Source organism: Ursus arctos, unplaced genomic scaffold (assembly GCF_023065955.2).
Source record: "Ursus arctos isolate Adak ecotype North America unplaced genomic scaffold, UrsArc2.0 scaffold_6, whole genome shotgun sequence".
Classification (NCBI taxonomy): Eukaryota; Metazoa; Chordata; class Mammalia; order Carnivora; family Ursidae; genus Ursus; species Ursus arctos.
This window is the reverse complement of record NW_026623078.1, coordinates 24319945-24337923: the sequence shown is the minus strand read 5'-3', so window position 1 is coordinate 24337923 and position 17979 is coordinate 24319945. Positions and strand designations below refer to the sequence as shown.

The 17979-nt window shown below is 35.0% G+C and overlaps 1 protein-coding gene across 1 annotated transcript in view; it reads right to left on the bottom strand.

The window, feature by feature from the left end:
* MCMDC2 (minichromosome maintenance domain containing 2) overlaps positions 1-17979 on the bottom strand; it is a 29856-nt gene that overhangs the window by 8445 nt on the left and 3432 nt on the right. Inside the window, exons 6-12 of the mRNA XM_026516392.4 lie at positions 17843-17947; positions 14930-15055; positions 13123-13360; positions 8023-8228; positions 6200-6366; positions 5520-5699; positions 1738-1880 (exon numbers count right to left, since the gene is read on the bottom strand). Of these exons, the coding sequence (XP_026372177.2) occupies positions 1738-1880; positions 5520-5699; positions 6200-6366; positions 8023-8228; positions 13123-13360; positions 14930-15055; positions 17843-17947 (1165 nt within the window). The remainder of the gene's footprint in view (positions 1-1737; positions 1881-5519; positions 5700-6199; positions 6367-8022; positions 8229-13122; positions 13361-14929; positions 15056-17842; positions 17948-17979) is intronic.

Sequence of the window (17979 nt, the reverse complement as noted above, 5' to 3'; positions counted from 1 at the left end):
CGAACTGAGCCAGCCAGGCATCCCTAATTTGAGTATTTTAAATATTCCTTTAGAAAATGGAAAACGTTACAAAATTCTGTTCACCATTTTAAAACATCACAGTTGATTTCTATCTTCTCTTATCTTCAGCAATTTTTTTAGCTCTATGAAGATAAATATACAGCTAAGAAAGTTAACCAAACATATTTATCTCTTGTAGACCTATATCTGACATTTCCTGCCAGTCCTTCACTTATTTTATATTGCAGTTATAACAAGATATTTATTTATTTAATAGATTATTTTACTCTTGGTCCTACTTCATGATTTGTTTGAAATTACACATTAATTTATATCAAATGAAGTAATGGTTTATCAATAGGGGACTGTTTAAATTGTGGTACAGCCACACTGGAATACAGTAAAACTATAATGCAGCTATTAAAACAGAAAAAGGTAACTCCTTCTGGTCTGATAGTATTATAATATAATATGTAAACCATGCATGATTCCATTTGGGCAAAAGGAAAATATCTATTCATATGAATATACAGATATTTATATTTAGATCTTTCTCAACTTGCAGTGGGTTTACATCCCAATAAACCCACTGTAAACTGAATATATCATAAGTCAAAAATGCACTTAATACGCCTAACATACCAAACATAGCTTACCCTAGTCTACCTTAAACATGCTGAAAATACTTATGTTAGCCTACAGTTGGGCAAAGTCATCTAAACAAAGCCAATTTTATAATGAAGTATTGACTATCTCACATAATTTATTGCATACTGCACTGAAAGTGAACCACAGAATGGCTGCATGGATATAGAGTGGTTGTCTGTGTACCAGTTGTCTACTCTTTTAATCTTGTGGCTGACTGGGAGCTACAGCCCCCTGCTGCGGCCCAGTAGGAGAGAGTATCCTACTGTATATGTTAGCCGGAAAAAAGACAGAAATTCAAAATTCAAAGTATGATTCCTACTAAATGGGTACATTTTCACACCATTATGAAGTTGAAAAATCGTAAGTAGAACCATCCTAAGTCGGGGACCGTCTATACATATACTATGCTTAAGTAACATATTCGTCTAAAAATATATAACATTCTCAAATAAAGTATGTATTTAACATACATCATATATTTAAATTACATATGTTGTACACACTAGTATTTGAATGGATAATTTTTGGAAGAATACACAAAAACTGTTAACAGTGATTATCCCTCTAGAGAGTGGGACAGCAATGGGTAGGTTAGCTGGACACCTCACTCATCATTTTGGACTTTTCTTTTACTGTGTCCATACTTTACTTTTACAATAAAAATTAGTTTTTTAAAATAACTTTTCAAGGAACAATAATAGATGAGTCTATTAAGGGATTTTAAAGTACAGGGAACAATGTACTTAAGAGTTTTTTCTAGGTTCAACTAAAAAATACTTGGAATGTAAAAAAGCCACATTTAAAAAAATAATCATTTGCATTTGAAGTCAGTGCACTTTACTTAGACGCATTTCATACAGAGGTTCCAATAAAAAAATAATTTCATGAAAACAAGTATTGGAGGTTCAAATGATGTAACAATATAACAAAAGGAATTGTATCACCTTAAAATCTTTTGGAATAAGGTAAATTATAAACCAACCAACTAGCAATCAAAGAAAGAAAGAAACAAGTGAAACATAAATAAGTTAATTAAACACATCATTTAAAAGTCAATACTGGCTTTAAAATTTTAGATTGAATACCTACAAGTATTTTAATGCAGATGATGACAGTTTTGATCCACTTACAGAATCTGTTCTGATTCTTCGACTAGCTAGATAATAGCCATGAATCATTCTTTCTGCCTCCAAACTGAATTCTACATTCAAATTCTTTGCAAAAGCCAGCAGCTAAATTAAAAGTGTGAAAAATTTAAGAAAGCCAAACTTTAAAAACCAGAAATTCAAACTTTATTATAAAATCTACATTACAAAAATCCAAAGTTCGCATATTTCATTTACATCACAGTTGATTAAATATCTAGGGCCATCCCAAAGTCACTGAGCACTTTAAATCATAGTCATATACTTGTAAATATTGTTAAAGTTTAGCCAGAATAATCTCTTCCTCCCTCTTAATGCAGAATGTTCTGTGCAATGTATTTATTTATTTATTATTTATTTATTTATTTAATTTGACAGAGACAGCCAGCAAGAGAGGGAACACAAGCAGGGGGAGTGGGAGAGGAAGAAGCAGGCTCCTAGAAGAGGAGCCTGATGTGGGGCTCGATCCCAGAACACTGGGATCATGCCCTGAGCTGAAGGCAGACCCTTAATGACTGAGCCACCCAGGCACCCCTGTACAATGTATTTAAATGAGTATCAAGTCTTTGCTTCCAGTGGAATAAAGGCTTACTAGGTCCTTTCGGTGGAAGCAGAGGCTATCCCCAGCAGCTTATTTCCCTTTGAATAGCTTTAATTCTTCGACAATTTACTTCCTTAAAACTTTCTCTCATGGGCCCTAGAGCTACCGGCCCCCCTTCCTTTCCTTCCTTTTAAAGAACACAGCTGAACACTAGCAATGTGGGAGGCACTGTGTTAACCAGTATGAAGGTGGGCCTTGGAGACTGAGTAAGACTTCTGGAGAGAGGAGCGCCTGGGTGGCTCAGTCGTTGGGCGTCTGCCTTCGGCTCAGGGTGTGATCCTGGTGTTATAGGATCTAGCCCCACATCGGGCTCCTCTGCTGGGAGCCTGCTTCTTCCTCTCCCACTCCCCCTGCTTGTGTTCCCTCTCTCGCTGGCTGTCTCTCTCTCTGTCAAAAAAAAAAAAAAAAAAAAGACTTCTGGAGAGAACAAGCCTTCAACACAATGATTAGCACCATCTTCTCTGAGCGTTGTGTTTTCATTGATTCCCCGCCCCTTAAATCCTTAATCTGTGACATCATTTCCAGACTTTTCACCATCCTGTTTGTTTTCTGCTTTTTCAACTCAGAATCAAAAGGAAAATTTAATCGTAATAAGGTTGATGTTAACTATAATATATTTTAGATACAACTTTTTAAAGGATCTGGATATGTCCTGTATTAGATATGTTCTGTCTTCTTTATGCTCCTTACACTCCACAGTTCCCTCTAGACCTTCAGAACTCGATAATAATATTATTAATAATATCAGTAGCTATCTCTATGTTTTACCCTATGGAGTCACAGTAATGTGCCACCTGTCTCCCCCTTCAGGAAAGGATTTGCTCCCAGCTCCTGGGAGTGCTGTCAGCATTGGCCTCCAGGTGTCACCTCTTTAGGCAATGCCTCAGGACAGCCCACACCTAATAACTGAGGTAGAAGTGGGGCAAGGGTTATAAAAAAAAGTCTGTCTATTTCTGTCCAAAGCAAAACAATTCTGGTGGGACTCTTTAACTCCAAAGCTCATTGTAGAGCTATCTTTGGGCCTGCCATACAGCTTGACTCCTTTCTCTGCCCAATCCTGCATCCTTCCCCCTCCCACAGGTATTAACAGAAGAGCTAGAAGAACACTCCTGAATAAACAATGCACACTAAACTCATCTTGGCCAGTCTCCTGAAGAGCCCAGGCTGTGACACACTCCATCCAATCGGTTTCGTGTAATGGACAGATCTATCTTCTGAAGAAATCACTTTCACTGTTTCACAAGCCTAATAAATAGAGTCCAACTGTTCTCTACAGTCTGATGAATCAACTAACATTTTTTTGCCTGGATTTCAAAGCTTGTTGTAAATTTGCCAAATCCTAATCCCTACGACTCTAATTTTTTCTCCAGTCAGCTAAGTCTTCTCATAGTTTTCCATGTATATTCATTTCTACTTTTGTCTTTGCTCCTACTTTCATTCCCATTTAGAATGTCCATCCTTCCTGTCATCTAAATCTTACCTTTACGTAAGGCTCAACTAAAGTCTCACTGCCTTGAAGTCTTCCCAACTCTTGCATTCTACTCGACATCTTCCTTCCTAAATTCCTAAAATACTTAGAGTTAGCACCACCCAGCTTAGCACTTTAATTGTTCCTTAATGGTTTCTTGTATCTTGTTTTTATCTCAATTAAATGATAAATTATTTAAAGAAGATTTTTCTGTGGAAATATAAAGGAGAAGAAGTAGGCTCATATATATAAAGTATTCAGTAAATAATTAATAAATCCCAAGGGCTTTTTTTTGTTTGTTTTTCAGAGAAAAACTGGGCAAAAATTTCTCTGGGTCATTAGTGTATATATTTAGTACCCTAATTCCTATAGTCTATATATTTAGTACCCTAATTCCTAAAGACTAACCACTTTTTTCTTATATATTAAAACAAACAGGAGTGTCTGGGTGGCTCAGTCAGTTAAGCATCTGACTCTTGATTTCAGCTCAGGTCATGATCTCAGAGTTGTCAGATCGAGTCCCATGTTGGGCTCTGTGTTGGTGATGGAGCCTGCTCAGGATTCTCTCTCTTGGGGCTTCTGGGTGACTCAGTTGGTTAAGCATCCACCTTTGGCTTAGGTCATGATCTCAGGGTCCTGGGATCAAGCCCCACATCAGGCTCTCTGCTCAGCGGGGAGCCTGCTTCTCCCTCTCCCTCTGCCTGCTGCTCCCCCTGCTTGTTTTCTCTCTTTCTCTCTGTCAAATAAATAAAATCTTTTTAAAAATCTTAAAAAAAAAAAAAAAAGGATTCCCTCTCCCTCTGCCCCACCACAAATATAAATAAATAAGTAAATAAATAAAGATACCTAATTTATCATAAATATTCTTTTTCTGTTCTAAGCTATATGAATAAACAATGCTCATAATTCAGTTTTAAGTCCACCTCACTTTTCCTTTTACCCATGCAATCTGCCTACAAGGAAGGCAGGTATGAAAAAACATTTTTAATGACTCACTGATTCCCATTCCCAGTATTCCCTGCCCTTTATCTATCCTGTCTAGGTACTTTAACTCTACTGCACATAGATTTCTAAATAGTTAATATTAAAAGGGTGTCACTTGTAAATACTTGTGTACCTTTAATAGCTATAAAAATCATTACTAATTTACATCATCTACTCTCAGGTTCTCTGAGCATGCTGCACATGTTTTCATGCCAGGACAATGAAATGGGTTAGTGAGTCATGACAGGTATTCTCTAAAGTCAGAACTCTGAAGGCAGTAAATCCCTTTGAATAGTCTGTAAAATGTAAATAACTGTATTTCCCTTTGAATAGTCTGTAAAATGTAAATAACTGTATACCTATACAGCTTCTCATCATAATTTTCCATAGAAATAGCCTACTGGTTTTCTTCTTCTTGAGATTTTTTTAAAGCTATTTGGACAGAGGTGCAAAGAATTAACTCAACATTTTAATATTTATGTCCTTATACAGTTTTTTATTTAATTATAATCCTAAATATTTTCTATACAATGTCTTTAAAATATTTAAAAAGCTGAAAGGGACTTGGAATAAAAGAAATCTAAATAAAGAAAACTGAGTGCTCAAGTGAGTTCTATTTCAGTTGAGAAACATTAGCACAAGTATGCTTGGTACTCATTTTCTCTATCTGTACCTTTTCAAAATCATCAGTTGTGAACTTCTTAGAAGCTACATAAAGCTGCCCTTCAGGATCAATGGCTTTCTTTAAAGTATGCTGCACAGTAGAAAGAAGTGGGTGGCAAGGAGATGATTCATTGCAGTTAATCAATAATCCAAATGCCTCTAGGAGATTAGCTGGAATCAAACTGCAATCCTACATTAAATGAAAATGTAAAAGACAAACATTAAACTCTGGCATTTCCGCAAACACTTTAGAAATAATTATAAATTAAGCATTGTTTGTGATTATTTAAATTGTTAACATATATTATTATATTTTATTCTATTAAATTATATAACTATTTTTATTTTTATTATTTTTTATTACTAATTATTATTTAAAGTGATTCCTGAGTAGCACGGGAACTTAATATGATCAATTTTTTGAATGTTCTTTATTATTTTCTTACACATTATTCATTAAAGCCTACTCTACTGCCTATTCAAATAATAATTTGTAGTAAACAGGCACCTGCTTTGCATGACTAAAAAAATGAAAATTTTCAAACAATTGCATCATTATTTAGTTCTAGGACCTGATTAAAGATAGCAGTGGGTTAATAACAAAACATTAAGAACAACAAAAACATTGAGATTAAAATCTGTGATTAAATTCCCTGAACATTCTAAAAATAAAATATACATATACTTTACCATCTGACCAATTAGAGTGTTGGTTTTCTGCATATTTTTCCTTGAAGATGAATCCATATCAACAAAAGACCAAAAACTGCACTGAACTGGAAAAGTCATTTGTTGATTAACATCGTCCCCAAACTTCTTTCCTGGGATGTATACTGTGATACTTCTGCTTTCCACAACTAAGTCAAAAGACATTACTCATTAATTATTTAGGTTCATTTTGGTCTATATATCTACAAATTAGTAATAAATATTATTATACAGAATTTTACTCTCTAAATGTTGGACAGTAAAGACACAAGTAAATTTGGTTGTTTTGCAAGATATAGCTAAATTAGAGGATCTGCCATAAAATGAATAAGACAAGAAAAATATTTGAATGTTTATGTGTCCCATGACTTAATGAGTACAACAGGCTAAAGCATGTAGCTGGAATTATGGTCAGTGTCTGGGTGGAATAGGCAGAGGGTTAAGAGACTAGTCATGTAGGTCATGCTTACAAGAGGGGCTGAAATTAAGCAATGTTCTTTTATGCGGAAAAAAAGAAAGCAGGACATGTATGTAAGAGTGAAAGAGGGTAAAACTGAGAGAAAATATAAACTACAATGACCAGGGGAAAATATATCTCAAATCTAACATGCTGAAAACCAAATTCATCATTATTCCTCTTCAAATGACTCTATGCGCATTACTCACAATTAGGGGTATCACCATCCAACTACTTAAAACCCAAATAAAAAATGTAGAAGCAACATAATCTCTTCTCTAACCTTTCTTTACCCCTTATAACCATTCAATCTATGGATTTAATCAGATTCCTAGGATTCTATCTTCCAAATATTTCTCAAATTAGTCTTCTCTTCATTCATAATAACAAGAGTCTTTTGTTTATATTTATCTTTCTCTTGGGTCATAAGGTAAATATACATTTTTAACTCTACAGAAACCGCTAGAGCAGTTTTCAAAATGGTTGTACATGTTATACTCTCATCAACAATACATAGGAATTCCAGTTTTTCTACATCCTTAGTAACATTTGTTGTCAATCTTTTTAATTTTTGCCATTCTAGTAGCCAGGGCCAGCTACTTAATATGTGGGCCCAGTGTAAACTAAAAATCTGGGTTCCTTAATCAAACAGAGGGAGAAGCAGGCTTCCCGCTGAGCAAGGAGCCAGATGCAGAACTTGATACCAGGACCCTGCCATCATGACCTGAGCCAAAAGCAGCCACTTAACTGACCAAGCCACCCAGGCGTCCCTGGATATACAGTTTCTATTAGGGATTATGAAAAGTTCTGGAAATGGAGATTGGTAATGATTACATAACATTGCAAATGTGCTTAGTGCCACTGAATTGTACACTTAAAAATGGTTAAAATCGTAAATTTTATGTTATGTGTATTTCACCATAGAGGGGAATTCCTTCAACTTGGAAAAGAACATCTACAAAAAAAACCTACAGCTAACATCATATTTAATGGTGACAAACTCAAAACTTTCTTGCTAAGATGAGGAACAAGACAAGGATGTCTCTTTTTACCACTGTTTTTCAGCATCAGAGTGGAAGTCCTAGCTAAAACAATAAGACAAGAAAAGAAATCTGGGCCAATACAAACTCACATGTTAGCACAACTGACAGCAAAAGCTAAAACAGTCCATTTGTATATTAAACTCCTCTCTTTTTATTAATAAAGGTAAAATGAGAAGTGTCACTTAATATAATTTCTCAATTCCTAAAATGTGTACAATACAATCTTAACTGTTAAGTGACTGCTTGACACTGATGAGACTATAAGTTAAACAGGTAAAAATTAATTAGAAAAAAATACTGTTTACCTGATTGAAGCTGTTCTAGTTTATCTTTTTTGTGTGAAGCCAAGTCTCCTATAAAGCAGATACCACCTTTAGCTAGCAAAGCACTGCCAGCTTGAATGCTAACTGCTCCAGTTCCATACTTATTCCTGGATAGAGTAGGAAAAATTTCAGTAGAGACCGGATGACGTATACCACGGGGCACAAGGTTTATGCTAAAATTCAAAAGCCTAGGAAAAAATAAATTACTCATTACTATTATTCAATGTTTGATTTTCAGAAGTGATAATGTATAACAGCTACACAATTAAATTTGAGTCAATGTTTAATGAACAATTTTTTTTTTAGATTTTACTTTTAAGTAATCTCTACACCTAACATGGGGCTCAGACTCACAACCCCGAGATCAAGAGGTGCATGCTCTACTAACTGAGCCAGCCAGGTACCCCTAATGAGCACCTTTTCTAGGGATAAAAACATGAGACATGGTCCTTAACTTGGAAAGCTCAGAGCCTAGAAAGAGAGACATAAACAAAAAATTAAACACAATGTGTTTTCATGAGAACATCCACAGCAGAGTATTATTTCTTCCTGGAAGGAAGTCAGAGAAAGCTACAGAGAGATGACATTTGAACTGGGCCTTCCTCTTTATGGATTGCTTTCTTTTGTTTATTCAGAATTTCCACATTTAGGCTTGCCAGTAGCCCATAATGACAATCCCTGTTGCCTATGTATCATGGTAACTCTTGATACATCTTTCTGTTTTCTGATCTCTTTGCCAATTACCTCAGCCTCTTCATTTTTCAAATTTAAATTCTAAGAAAGGATTATGATTGTCTTAGCTTTCAAAACCTTCCCACAGAAATCATAGCTTGAGGGTGCAATCAACTATGATGAGCTGACATAGACATGCAGTGTAAAAAAGGATGAAGCAGTATTCTTTAAATATGGATAGGTAGATGTTATAAAATTTCTAGTGTATATGTCACTCCAAGGAATTTGGATGTTAGTTTGAAGATATATAAAATGGGGGAATGAGATTTAGAAAGAAACTTTTGCAAGCCTATAAAGCAGTGGTTTTCAACCCTACCTCACATTAAAATCACCTAGGGAGATTTTCAAAATTCCAATGTCAAGCCCCACCCCAAACCATTCTAGGGGTGAGCCAAAGTCATAAATATTTTTTTTAAATAGTTTTTATTTTGTTATATTAGTCACCATACAGTACATCCCCAGTTTTTGATGCAATGTTCCATGATTCATTATTTGCATATAACACCCAGTGCACCATGCAATATGTGCCCTCCTTAATACCCATCACCGGCCTATCCCAATCCCCCACCCCCCTCCCCTCTGAAGCCCTCAGTTTGTTTCCCAGAGTCCACAGTCTCTCAAGGTTCATTCCCCCTTCTGTTTACCCCCCCTTCATTCTTCCCTTCCTTCTCCTACCGATCTTCTCAGCCATCAGAAAGAACGATTATACAACATTTGCAGCAACATGGACGGGACTGGAGGAGATTATGCTCAAGTAGAGAAAGACAAAGTCATAAATTTTTTTTTTTAAACTCTCCCAAGTGGGGCGCCTGGGTGACTCAGTTGGTTAAGCATCCGACTCTTGATCTTGGCTCGGGTCTTGATCTCAGGGTCATGGGTTCAAGCCCCGTGATGGGCTCCAGGCATGGAGCCTACTTAAAAAAGAAAAAAAAAAATTCTCCCAGGTAATTCTAATATGCAGGAAGGCCAAGAACCTAGTTATATAGAACAATGGGCCTACACTTGTCTGTCTACACACTGGAATCCAATGAGAAATTTTTAAAAATAGTGATACAAGGGGGCGCTTGGGTGGCTCAGTCACTTAAGCATCTGCCTTTGGCTCAGGTCATGATCCCGGGGTCCTGGGATTGAGCCCCACATAGGGCTCCCTGTTCAGCTGGGAACCTGCTTCTCCCTCTCCCTCTGTCACTCCCCCTGCTTGTGCTCTCTCTGTCAAATAAATAAATAAAATCTGAAAAAAAATAGTGATACAAGGTCACATAATGTAAGGTCAAAATACAAAAATCAATTATATTTCTATATATTCACAGCTAACATTTGAAAAATAAAATTAATAAAACATCATTTTTAATAATGTCAATATTTTCAAATACTTAGAAATCACTCTAGCAAAACATATGCATGACCCTTACAAAATATTGCTGAGAGAAATTAAGGAAGATTTAAATAAATGGAGATAAACACCATATTAATGGATCAAAAGACTCAATATTGTTAAGATATAAATTCTCCCTAAAATTGATTTATAATTTAAATGCAGTTCCAAGAAAAATCTTTAATGGCCTTTTCTGGGAGGGGGGTGAGAGACTGGTATTAACATATGGATTCTAGACTTTATAAGAAAATGCAGGATTCTAAACTTCATAAGAAAATGCAAAGGACCTAAAATACTGAAATCTTGAAAAAGAATAAAGTTGCACCACTTGATTCAAAACTTAACATAGAGTTACAATAATAAAAAATGTATGGGGCGCCTGGGTGGCACAGCAGTTAAGCGTCTGCCTTCGGCTCAGGGCGTGATCCTGGCGTTATGGGATCGAGCCCCACATCAGGCTCCTCTGCTATGAGCCTGCTTCTTCCTCTCCCACTCCCCCTGCTTGTGTTCCCTCTCTCGCTGGCTGTCTCTATCTCTGTTGAATAAATAAATAAAATCTTTAAAAAAAAATGTATGGTATTACATAATTATGGACAAATAGGTCAAAATAATAGAAAAGAGTTCAAACAGATTTATGCCCACTTCAATTTTATACCTAGTTTATACCCAGTTCAACTGATTTTCAACAATGGTGTCAAAATAATTCAATGAGGAAAGGAAAGTCTTTTCAACAAATGGCAAGGAAAAACTATAAATGCATATGAAAAAACATTAACCTTGACTCCTACCTCACACCATATACAAAAATTAACTTATGATGGATAACAGACCTAATATAAAAGCTAGAACTATAATGCTTCTAGGAGAAAATATAAAAGAATATCTTATGACCTTACTGTAGGCAAAGATTTCTTAAACAGAACGGAGAAAATACAAAACTTAAAAAAAAAAAAAGCAATAAATTTAATTTCATCAAAACAAAAAAGTCTGCTGATCAAAGACATTTTTAAGAAAAAAAGTACTAGCCTTAGACTGAAAGAAAAATTTCATGGTACATATATGTGAGAAACGACATATATCTAGAACAACCCCTCTTAAAAGTGGGCAAAGAACTTGAACTGACACTTCATAAAAGAAGATATATGAGCAGCCAATAAACACATATAAAAGAGCTCAGATCAGTAGTCATCAGGGAAATGCAAATTACAACCATAATGTGATACCATTTCACGTGCACCAGAACGGCTAAACTGAGAAAGACTGACAACATTAGATGTTGGTGATGATAGAAACAATTGGAATCTTATGCTGTTGGTAGGACTGTAAAAGGGTATAACCACTCTTGCAAAGTGTTTGGCAGTTTCTTATAAAGTTAAATATATATCTACCTAATGACATAGCAATTCTACTCCTAGGTATTTATCCAAGATAATGAAAACACAAGTCCACAAAAAGACCTGTATAGGACTGTTTACAGCAGCTTCATTTATAATAGTCAAAACATGCAAAACCCAATGTCCATCACTAGGAGAACGGATAAACAAATTTTGGTACATTCATATAATGGAATATTGCTCATCAATAAAAATAATGAACTACTGACATACACAACTGGGTCAATCTCCAAAACACGTAGGGTAAAAAAGACTAGGCCCAAAATTATATGCATTGTATGATTCTATTTTTATGAAGTTCAAGAACAGGAAAATTAACCTGCAGGGACGGAAATCACCTATGGAGATAGGAACTAAGTGAAGGAACTTTCTGAGGTGATGGAAATGTTCTATATCTTATTGTGGTGGTGGCTATCACAATGTATGCACTTGTCAAAACTTATTGCAGTATATACTTAAGATCTGATTATTTCACTATATATAAATTTTAACTAACAAAACAATCCTCCCAAATCTCTCATACCACTCCAAACACCACAGGAAAAGCCAGAGTTTAATGACAAACAGGAAAAGAGACAAAGGCCTTAATTTACAAGAGATACCACAAAACATTTGGAAATAAACAACTTAATAGAAAAGTGGACAATAGTCAAGAAGGTTCATAGAAAAATAATAAAAGTGTTTAACAAACTCTAAATGATGCTAAAACTTACTTCTAATTAAAGAAATGCAAATTAAAATAAAACCATTTTCCACCCATCAGATGGCTAAATTTAAAAGTCTGATAATACCCAGTGTTGGTAAGGCTGTGAGGAAACAAATACTCCCATGCTCACCAGTGGAATATTAAATTGGTGCAATCTGCAGCAGTTAGTACCACATTTACATTGCAATTTAATTTTAATTTAATTTTAGCAAAACATCGTCTGTCCAATTAAGTTAAATTTGCATTTTTAAAATTTTAAATTCACTCTATAAATTTGTTTTTGCTTTACATATGCATCCAAGGTATTAATATAAGAAGTTTATCCCTAGCTTTTGAACATTTAAGTAATTTTAAAAATGGTACTTGCTAGTGGGGAGCCCCAAAATGCTGAGTAGAAGCTTATTCCAAAGTTAGGGTGACAGCCCCAAAACAGTAATTTTGGCACTTTTCACAAACTTATTTGGATACAGTGCATCAGTATTATTTGAACGGAATCTTGGAGAAAAATAAGACAATGGCTTGTTGGCTCTTGGGGGGAAGATTATTTTATAATGAAAGCAAAGTACAAAAGCAGAGTACTGAACTAGGGAACAAGGGAAAAGGATGCCTGTGAAGGATGCATATATTTGTAAAGGTCTGAGTAGGGAAATTGGTTGAAATTTTGAGTGGTTAGATTCTCAAAATATTGAAAGCAAATATCCAATTTATCAATTCCTGTTTTCAAAGTTTTGAACTTCATTAATAAAAGTTTATTTAAATATTTATACTACCCAGATTAATTCTAAATATTTTTCTTGTAATAATGTTTATGGAAAGGATTTATGCAAATCTGTGACCAATTTATAATTTGAAAACATTCATATCACATATTTTACCTGTCTACAAGCAGAGTATCACTTGTTATAATTAAAATATCCAGGCAATCTTTCAGTTCCTTGTTACGGTCACTTGTCTGTACTAGACTCATCAGCAAACAGAGCTTGAGCAAATTGTAAGTCCCAGGAGGAACAATTTGTGATGCAAAGATATTGGCAAGGATTGCTGTAAATTTCCAGCATGAGCTGGAAGTCAAAGAGAGAAGATATCTGAAATTGTCGCTAATTCCTGAGGGAACTGAAAGTAAATATTAACACATATATTAAAAAGGGTTTTAAAACAAGAAAATTACATTATAGATCTCTAATTCCATTTATCTAAAATATTATCAAACTGTAGTTCTTCTAGTAATGCCATATTCAAATTCTTATAATATTAAACTATTTATATGATATGATATGATATGATATTGTATTATCTTGAATTATGATTAGAGGTCACTCTGGTCTCTCAATTTTATCCCAGGGAATATAATAAAAGGAAGCAGTTACCCCATGTGTCCACATAGACTGGCTGTGGGGGGCAAGCAAATCCCTCATTCTCTTCCTTTTAAGACCTATATGAAAAAAGCCAGATCAGGGAACTCCTGTATTGCAGTGTTTGCTTCTATATTTCTATGTTTAAAATAATACGACCTTTAGTGAGGGCTAAACAGCAGAATGGGAAATATTTGAATGATGCTGGTAAAGGGAAGATTTACTCTCTACTACTTTGAAAGCACTGTATTGTACTATACCGTAACACTCTAGATCTTCTCCACTCCCTCACTCTATTCAGCTCCTCAAAGAAATGAGTGATTTAATCCAACTGATCATTGGGAGGAATAGCTCTGCATGCATAACCCAGTCTCTTTCTCCTTTCTCTTGGGCTGCCATCATAGAGCAATGATTTCTTCTATTCATCCATGCCCATGGACCAAGGGAGAAGCATGAGAAAGCACACTTTTTCACCTACATATAAGTCATGTCCTGCTACCAAATCAATAAATCTGGAAACACTTCACAGCAAAAAATATTTAAAATATCATTAAAATATCTATTATTTTAAGAAGCTTTTCACTTCAAGACAAGCAGAGGTATCTAAAATCTACTTGCATTTAAATTCAGCTTGGGCCTCTATTATTGCAGATGGTTATCTAGTGATTCCAAAAAAAATCTAACTCTATTCAAGATTTTACTAATCCTTCCAACTTTAATTATTTGTGTGCCAAGTTAAGAGTAGGTCTGCTCTCTACTTTTACTTAATGCTTATTTATGTTTGAGTTGATAAAGGAAATTACCAGTAACAAAGGTATATTTTGGCCCCCATCTGCCTTTCTCTTTTGTCATTTCTTGATTGGTTCAGAACTCGGATGAGGGAAAGGAAGCTATTGTATTGGGTTCTTTTTCTCAGACCACAAGCTACTTAACATTGCTTTAGTTAGAAAACAAAAGGTTGGGTAGAAAAACCTTTTGATGAATCTCTAACTTTTGGCATCTGGACACAATTTTCTCATTGCTAATTATGAAAAAATCAAGATAAAGTTTAGGCAAAATAGAAGTCCTTCCTGTGGGCAAGGTTCTACATTACCACATTTTATTTCTTTCATAGCATTTATTATCTGAAATTGTCTTGTTGATTAGTTTACAGGTTCACTGACTACCATATAATTTAAAAGTAGGAACCTTGATTGTCCTGACTGTAACTATATACCTAGTGCTTAGAAGAGTGCCCAACAATACTTATTACCTGAGCAAATACTTATTTCCTGAAAACATGGACTTCAATTTAAATATTGTTAATATACAATACTAACAATTGCCTTACCTTTTGGATTGCAAGAAATGATACTGTTTGCCTCTATACAGACGGCAGTTTGTGAAGTTTTTACACAGGTTGGAATTCCAATAATTTTATACTCATTTCCTATATTCATTTTACTCACTGATTCATCTAAGATGAATTAACACAAAAGAAAATACGTATTCACTAAATGAAACTTGTACATGATCCTATAGTTCAAAGATTAGAACTAGTAACAATTTAGTAGTTGAGTTAGCTGCAAAGCATTTACTTTTGTTTAGTATAATACCTACATAGAGTAACACCAATAATGTAAATTGAGGCAATTTTATTTCTGATAAATTCTTATATTTATAGGCAACGATAAATTAATTTCAAGAAGCACGAGACACAGCAACAAGACAGTCTCCTCTAATACAATTAAAGGAAAAACAGGATCATTCTATTTAAGGTGAAACATCTTTGCATTAAATGATAAAAAATGTTAATAAAAATGACCTTATAAATAATAATTTGAGAAGAAAATAATTTTAAATGATATTATTCACTACCTACAATATAGGCAAGGTATTTTTACATATATCATCTAACTGAAAACTGTTCAATATTGTTATTCCTGCTTTGTACATGAAGAAACTGAGAGGTTAAGTAAATTGTACGAGACTAAACAGTACATAGCAGAACTGAAATTCACATCTAGATCTGGCTATCTCCAAAGTCTACCTTCTTGCACTATACTGGGTTTCCCTTCTCACATCTACAGATTGGGCAAAGCTTTTGCACAAATTCAAAACTGGTTAATTGATTGTTTTAAGTAGACTCCATGCCTAGGATGGAGCCCAATGCGGGTCTTGAGCCCATGACCCCAAGATCAAGACCTGAGCTGAAATCAAGAGTCAGATGCCTAACCAACTAAGCCACCCAGGCATCCCTCAAAATTTATTTTAAAAACATACACTAAAAATCTTGATCCTTCATTACACAGAAGTTGGTTGGTTATAAAGCTATGAAAGAAAGGCTTAAAAGGAGGAACAGGATTAGCATCTCCCCATGAAGAAGATCAAAATGTGATCTTCTCCATCATTTTTTTCTTCTCTCTCGCTCTTACTTCTCTCCCTTTTTTTTTTTTTAAGATTTTATTTATTTCTTTGTCAGAGAGAGAGCATGCAAAAGCAGGGAGAGCGACAGACAGAGGGAGAAGCAGGCTCCTCACTGAGCAAGGAGTCCGATGCAGAACTCCATCCCAGACCCTGGGATCATGACCTCAGCCGAAGGCAGATACTTAACCGGCTGAGCCACCCAGGTGTCCCTCCTTTTTTTTTTTAATTTTAATTTTATTTATTATTTTTTTATTTTTATTTTTATTTTTTTTGGCTCCACAGAGCATATTGGTGTACCCTGTAGACTGGAAGGGAAGAATCAGGCTTGAGAATTGAGAAAATAAAAAACTACAAACCAACCAATCAATCAAACAAACAATAACAACAAAAAACAACTAACTGAAGGATACAAAATGAATTATGAGGGTAAAATAAAAGCAAATAGTTTTTCAACTGTTCCATGGAACCATAGAGTTTGGTAGATGTATGTATCTTGAGGTCAAGGAAAGGTCAAGAAAAAGGTAAGGAGGCAGGGAAGCCTGGTTATCTCTTCTAATGTCAATCCCAAAAGGCCTGTTTTTTTATTAATTTAATCTTTAAAAATTCATTTAGGTTCTATGTACGAGTTTATTTGAAGAAAGGGTTTTCTACCAAACTATAAGTTGGATAGCCACTTATATTTCTATATTGTATGATATGTAGTATATAATAGAATTAAGTCTCTGAGGCTGGACGGCCTGAATTTGAATCATGGCTGTGCCACATACTGGCTATGTGACTTTGGACAAGTTATTTCTCTGTGCCTCAGTTTCCAAACTGTAAAACTGAGATAACAATAGAACTAAACTGATGGGGTTGCGACTAAATGAGTTAATATATGTAAGAGTGCCTGGCACACAGTAACTGCTATATAAAAATGACCTATTATCATCTGTGCTTACATGCCTGCCTCATCCTTGTCAGGCCATGGTGGAAACAGTTCTTGTTTAAATTTCTACTTCCTTAACTCTTGAGTTTCCTCTACATGGTTGACATCCAAGTTCTCTCTTTCCAAACAGTTTAAATCCTCCAATTTCAGCCCAAGAAAAGAGGCTGAGCCCCACCCTCATTTTTACAGTTCTGGCTTTTCAATGAAGACTCACCCTTCCCTGGGTGATTAATACCGATAATGATTTTCTCTGTGGAAGACTCTGTGTACTCCCAGGTCTTTACTCATGCAGTTCTCAACAGTTAATCGTATGTCACACCTCATTCATTTTTTAAACAAATATTTATTGAGGTTTTACTATGTGCAGTAAAAAAACCAAGTCCTTACCTTCATGAAGTTTACATTATAAAATAACCCCAGGGGTGCCCTAATGGTTCAGTCGGTTAGGTGGCTGACTCCTGGTTTCCACTCAGGTCATGACCTCCTGGTCAGGGAGACTGAGCTCCATATCAGTCTCCTCGCTCAGTGGGGAGTCAGCTTCCCCTCTGCCCCTGCTCGCAAACTCTCTCTCTCAAATAAATAAATAAATCTTTAAAAAATAAATTAACTAACCCCAATGTTTACATAAGACACAACCTAAAATGATGGGAGATCATTACCATAAAAAACTGTGTCCCTGAAACTCACCACAGTGCTTGGGACATAGCAGGTGCTAATATCTTTTTAAGTGAATAATGTGTGACTCAATGAATAACTGATACATTAGCTAAATATGACTCTTGAAAACACTCAAAACAAGACCTATGATTCTTAAATTACAGAAGTACCATTTATAATACATAGCTATAAACAAGTCAATTACATATTTTTTACAGTTATTTGCTTTAAGTTCACACAAAACTTACTTACCTCTTAGAAAAATTGTAAGAGATTGAAACCTAAATGGCTGGTTGTTAGAATATCCTTGAAAAGCATGAAATGCCTTTGCTGTGATTATTTCAACGATCTGTTTATCTTAAGGCAAATAGCAAAAATGAATTAGTTAT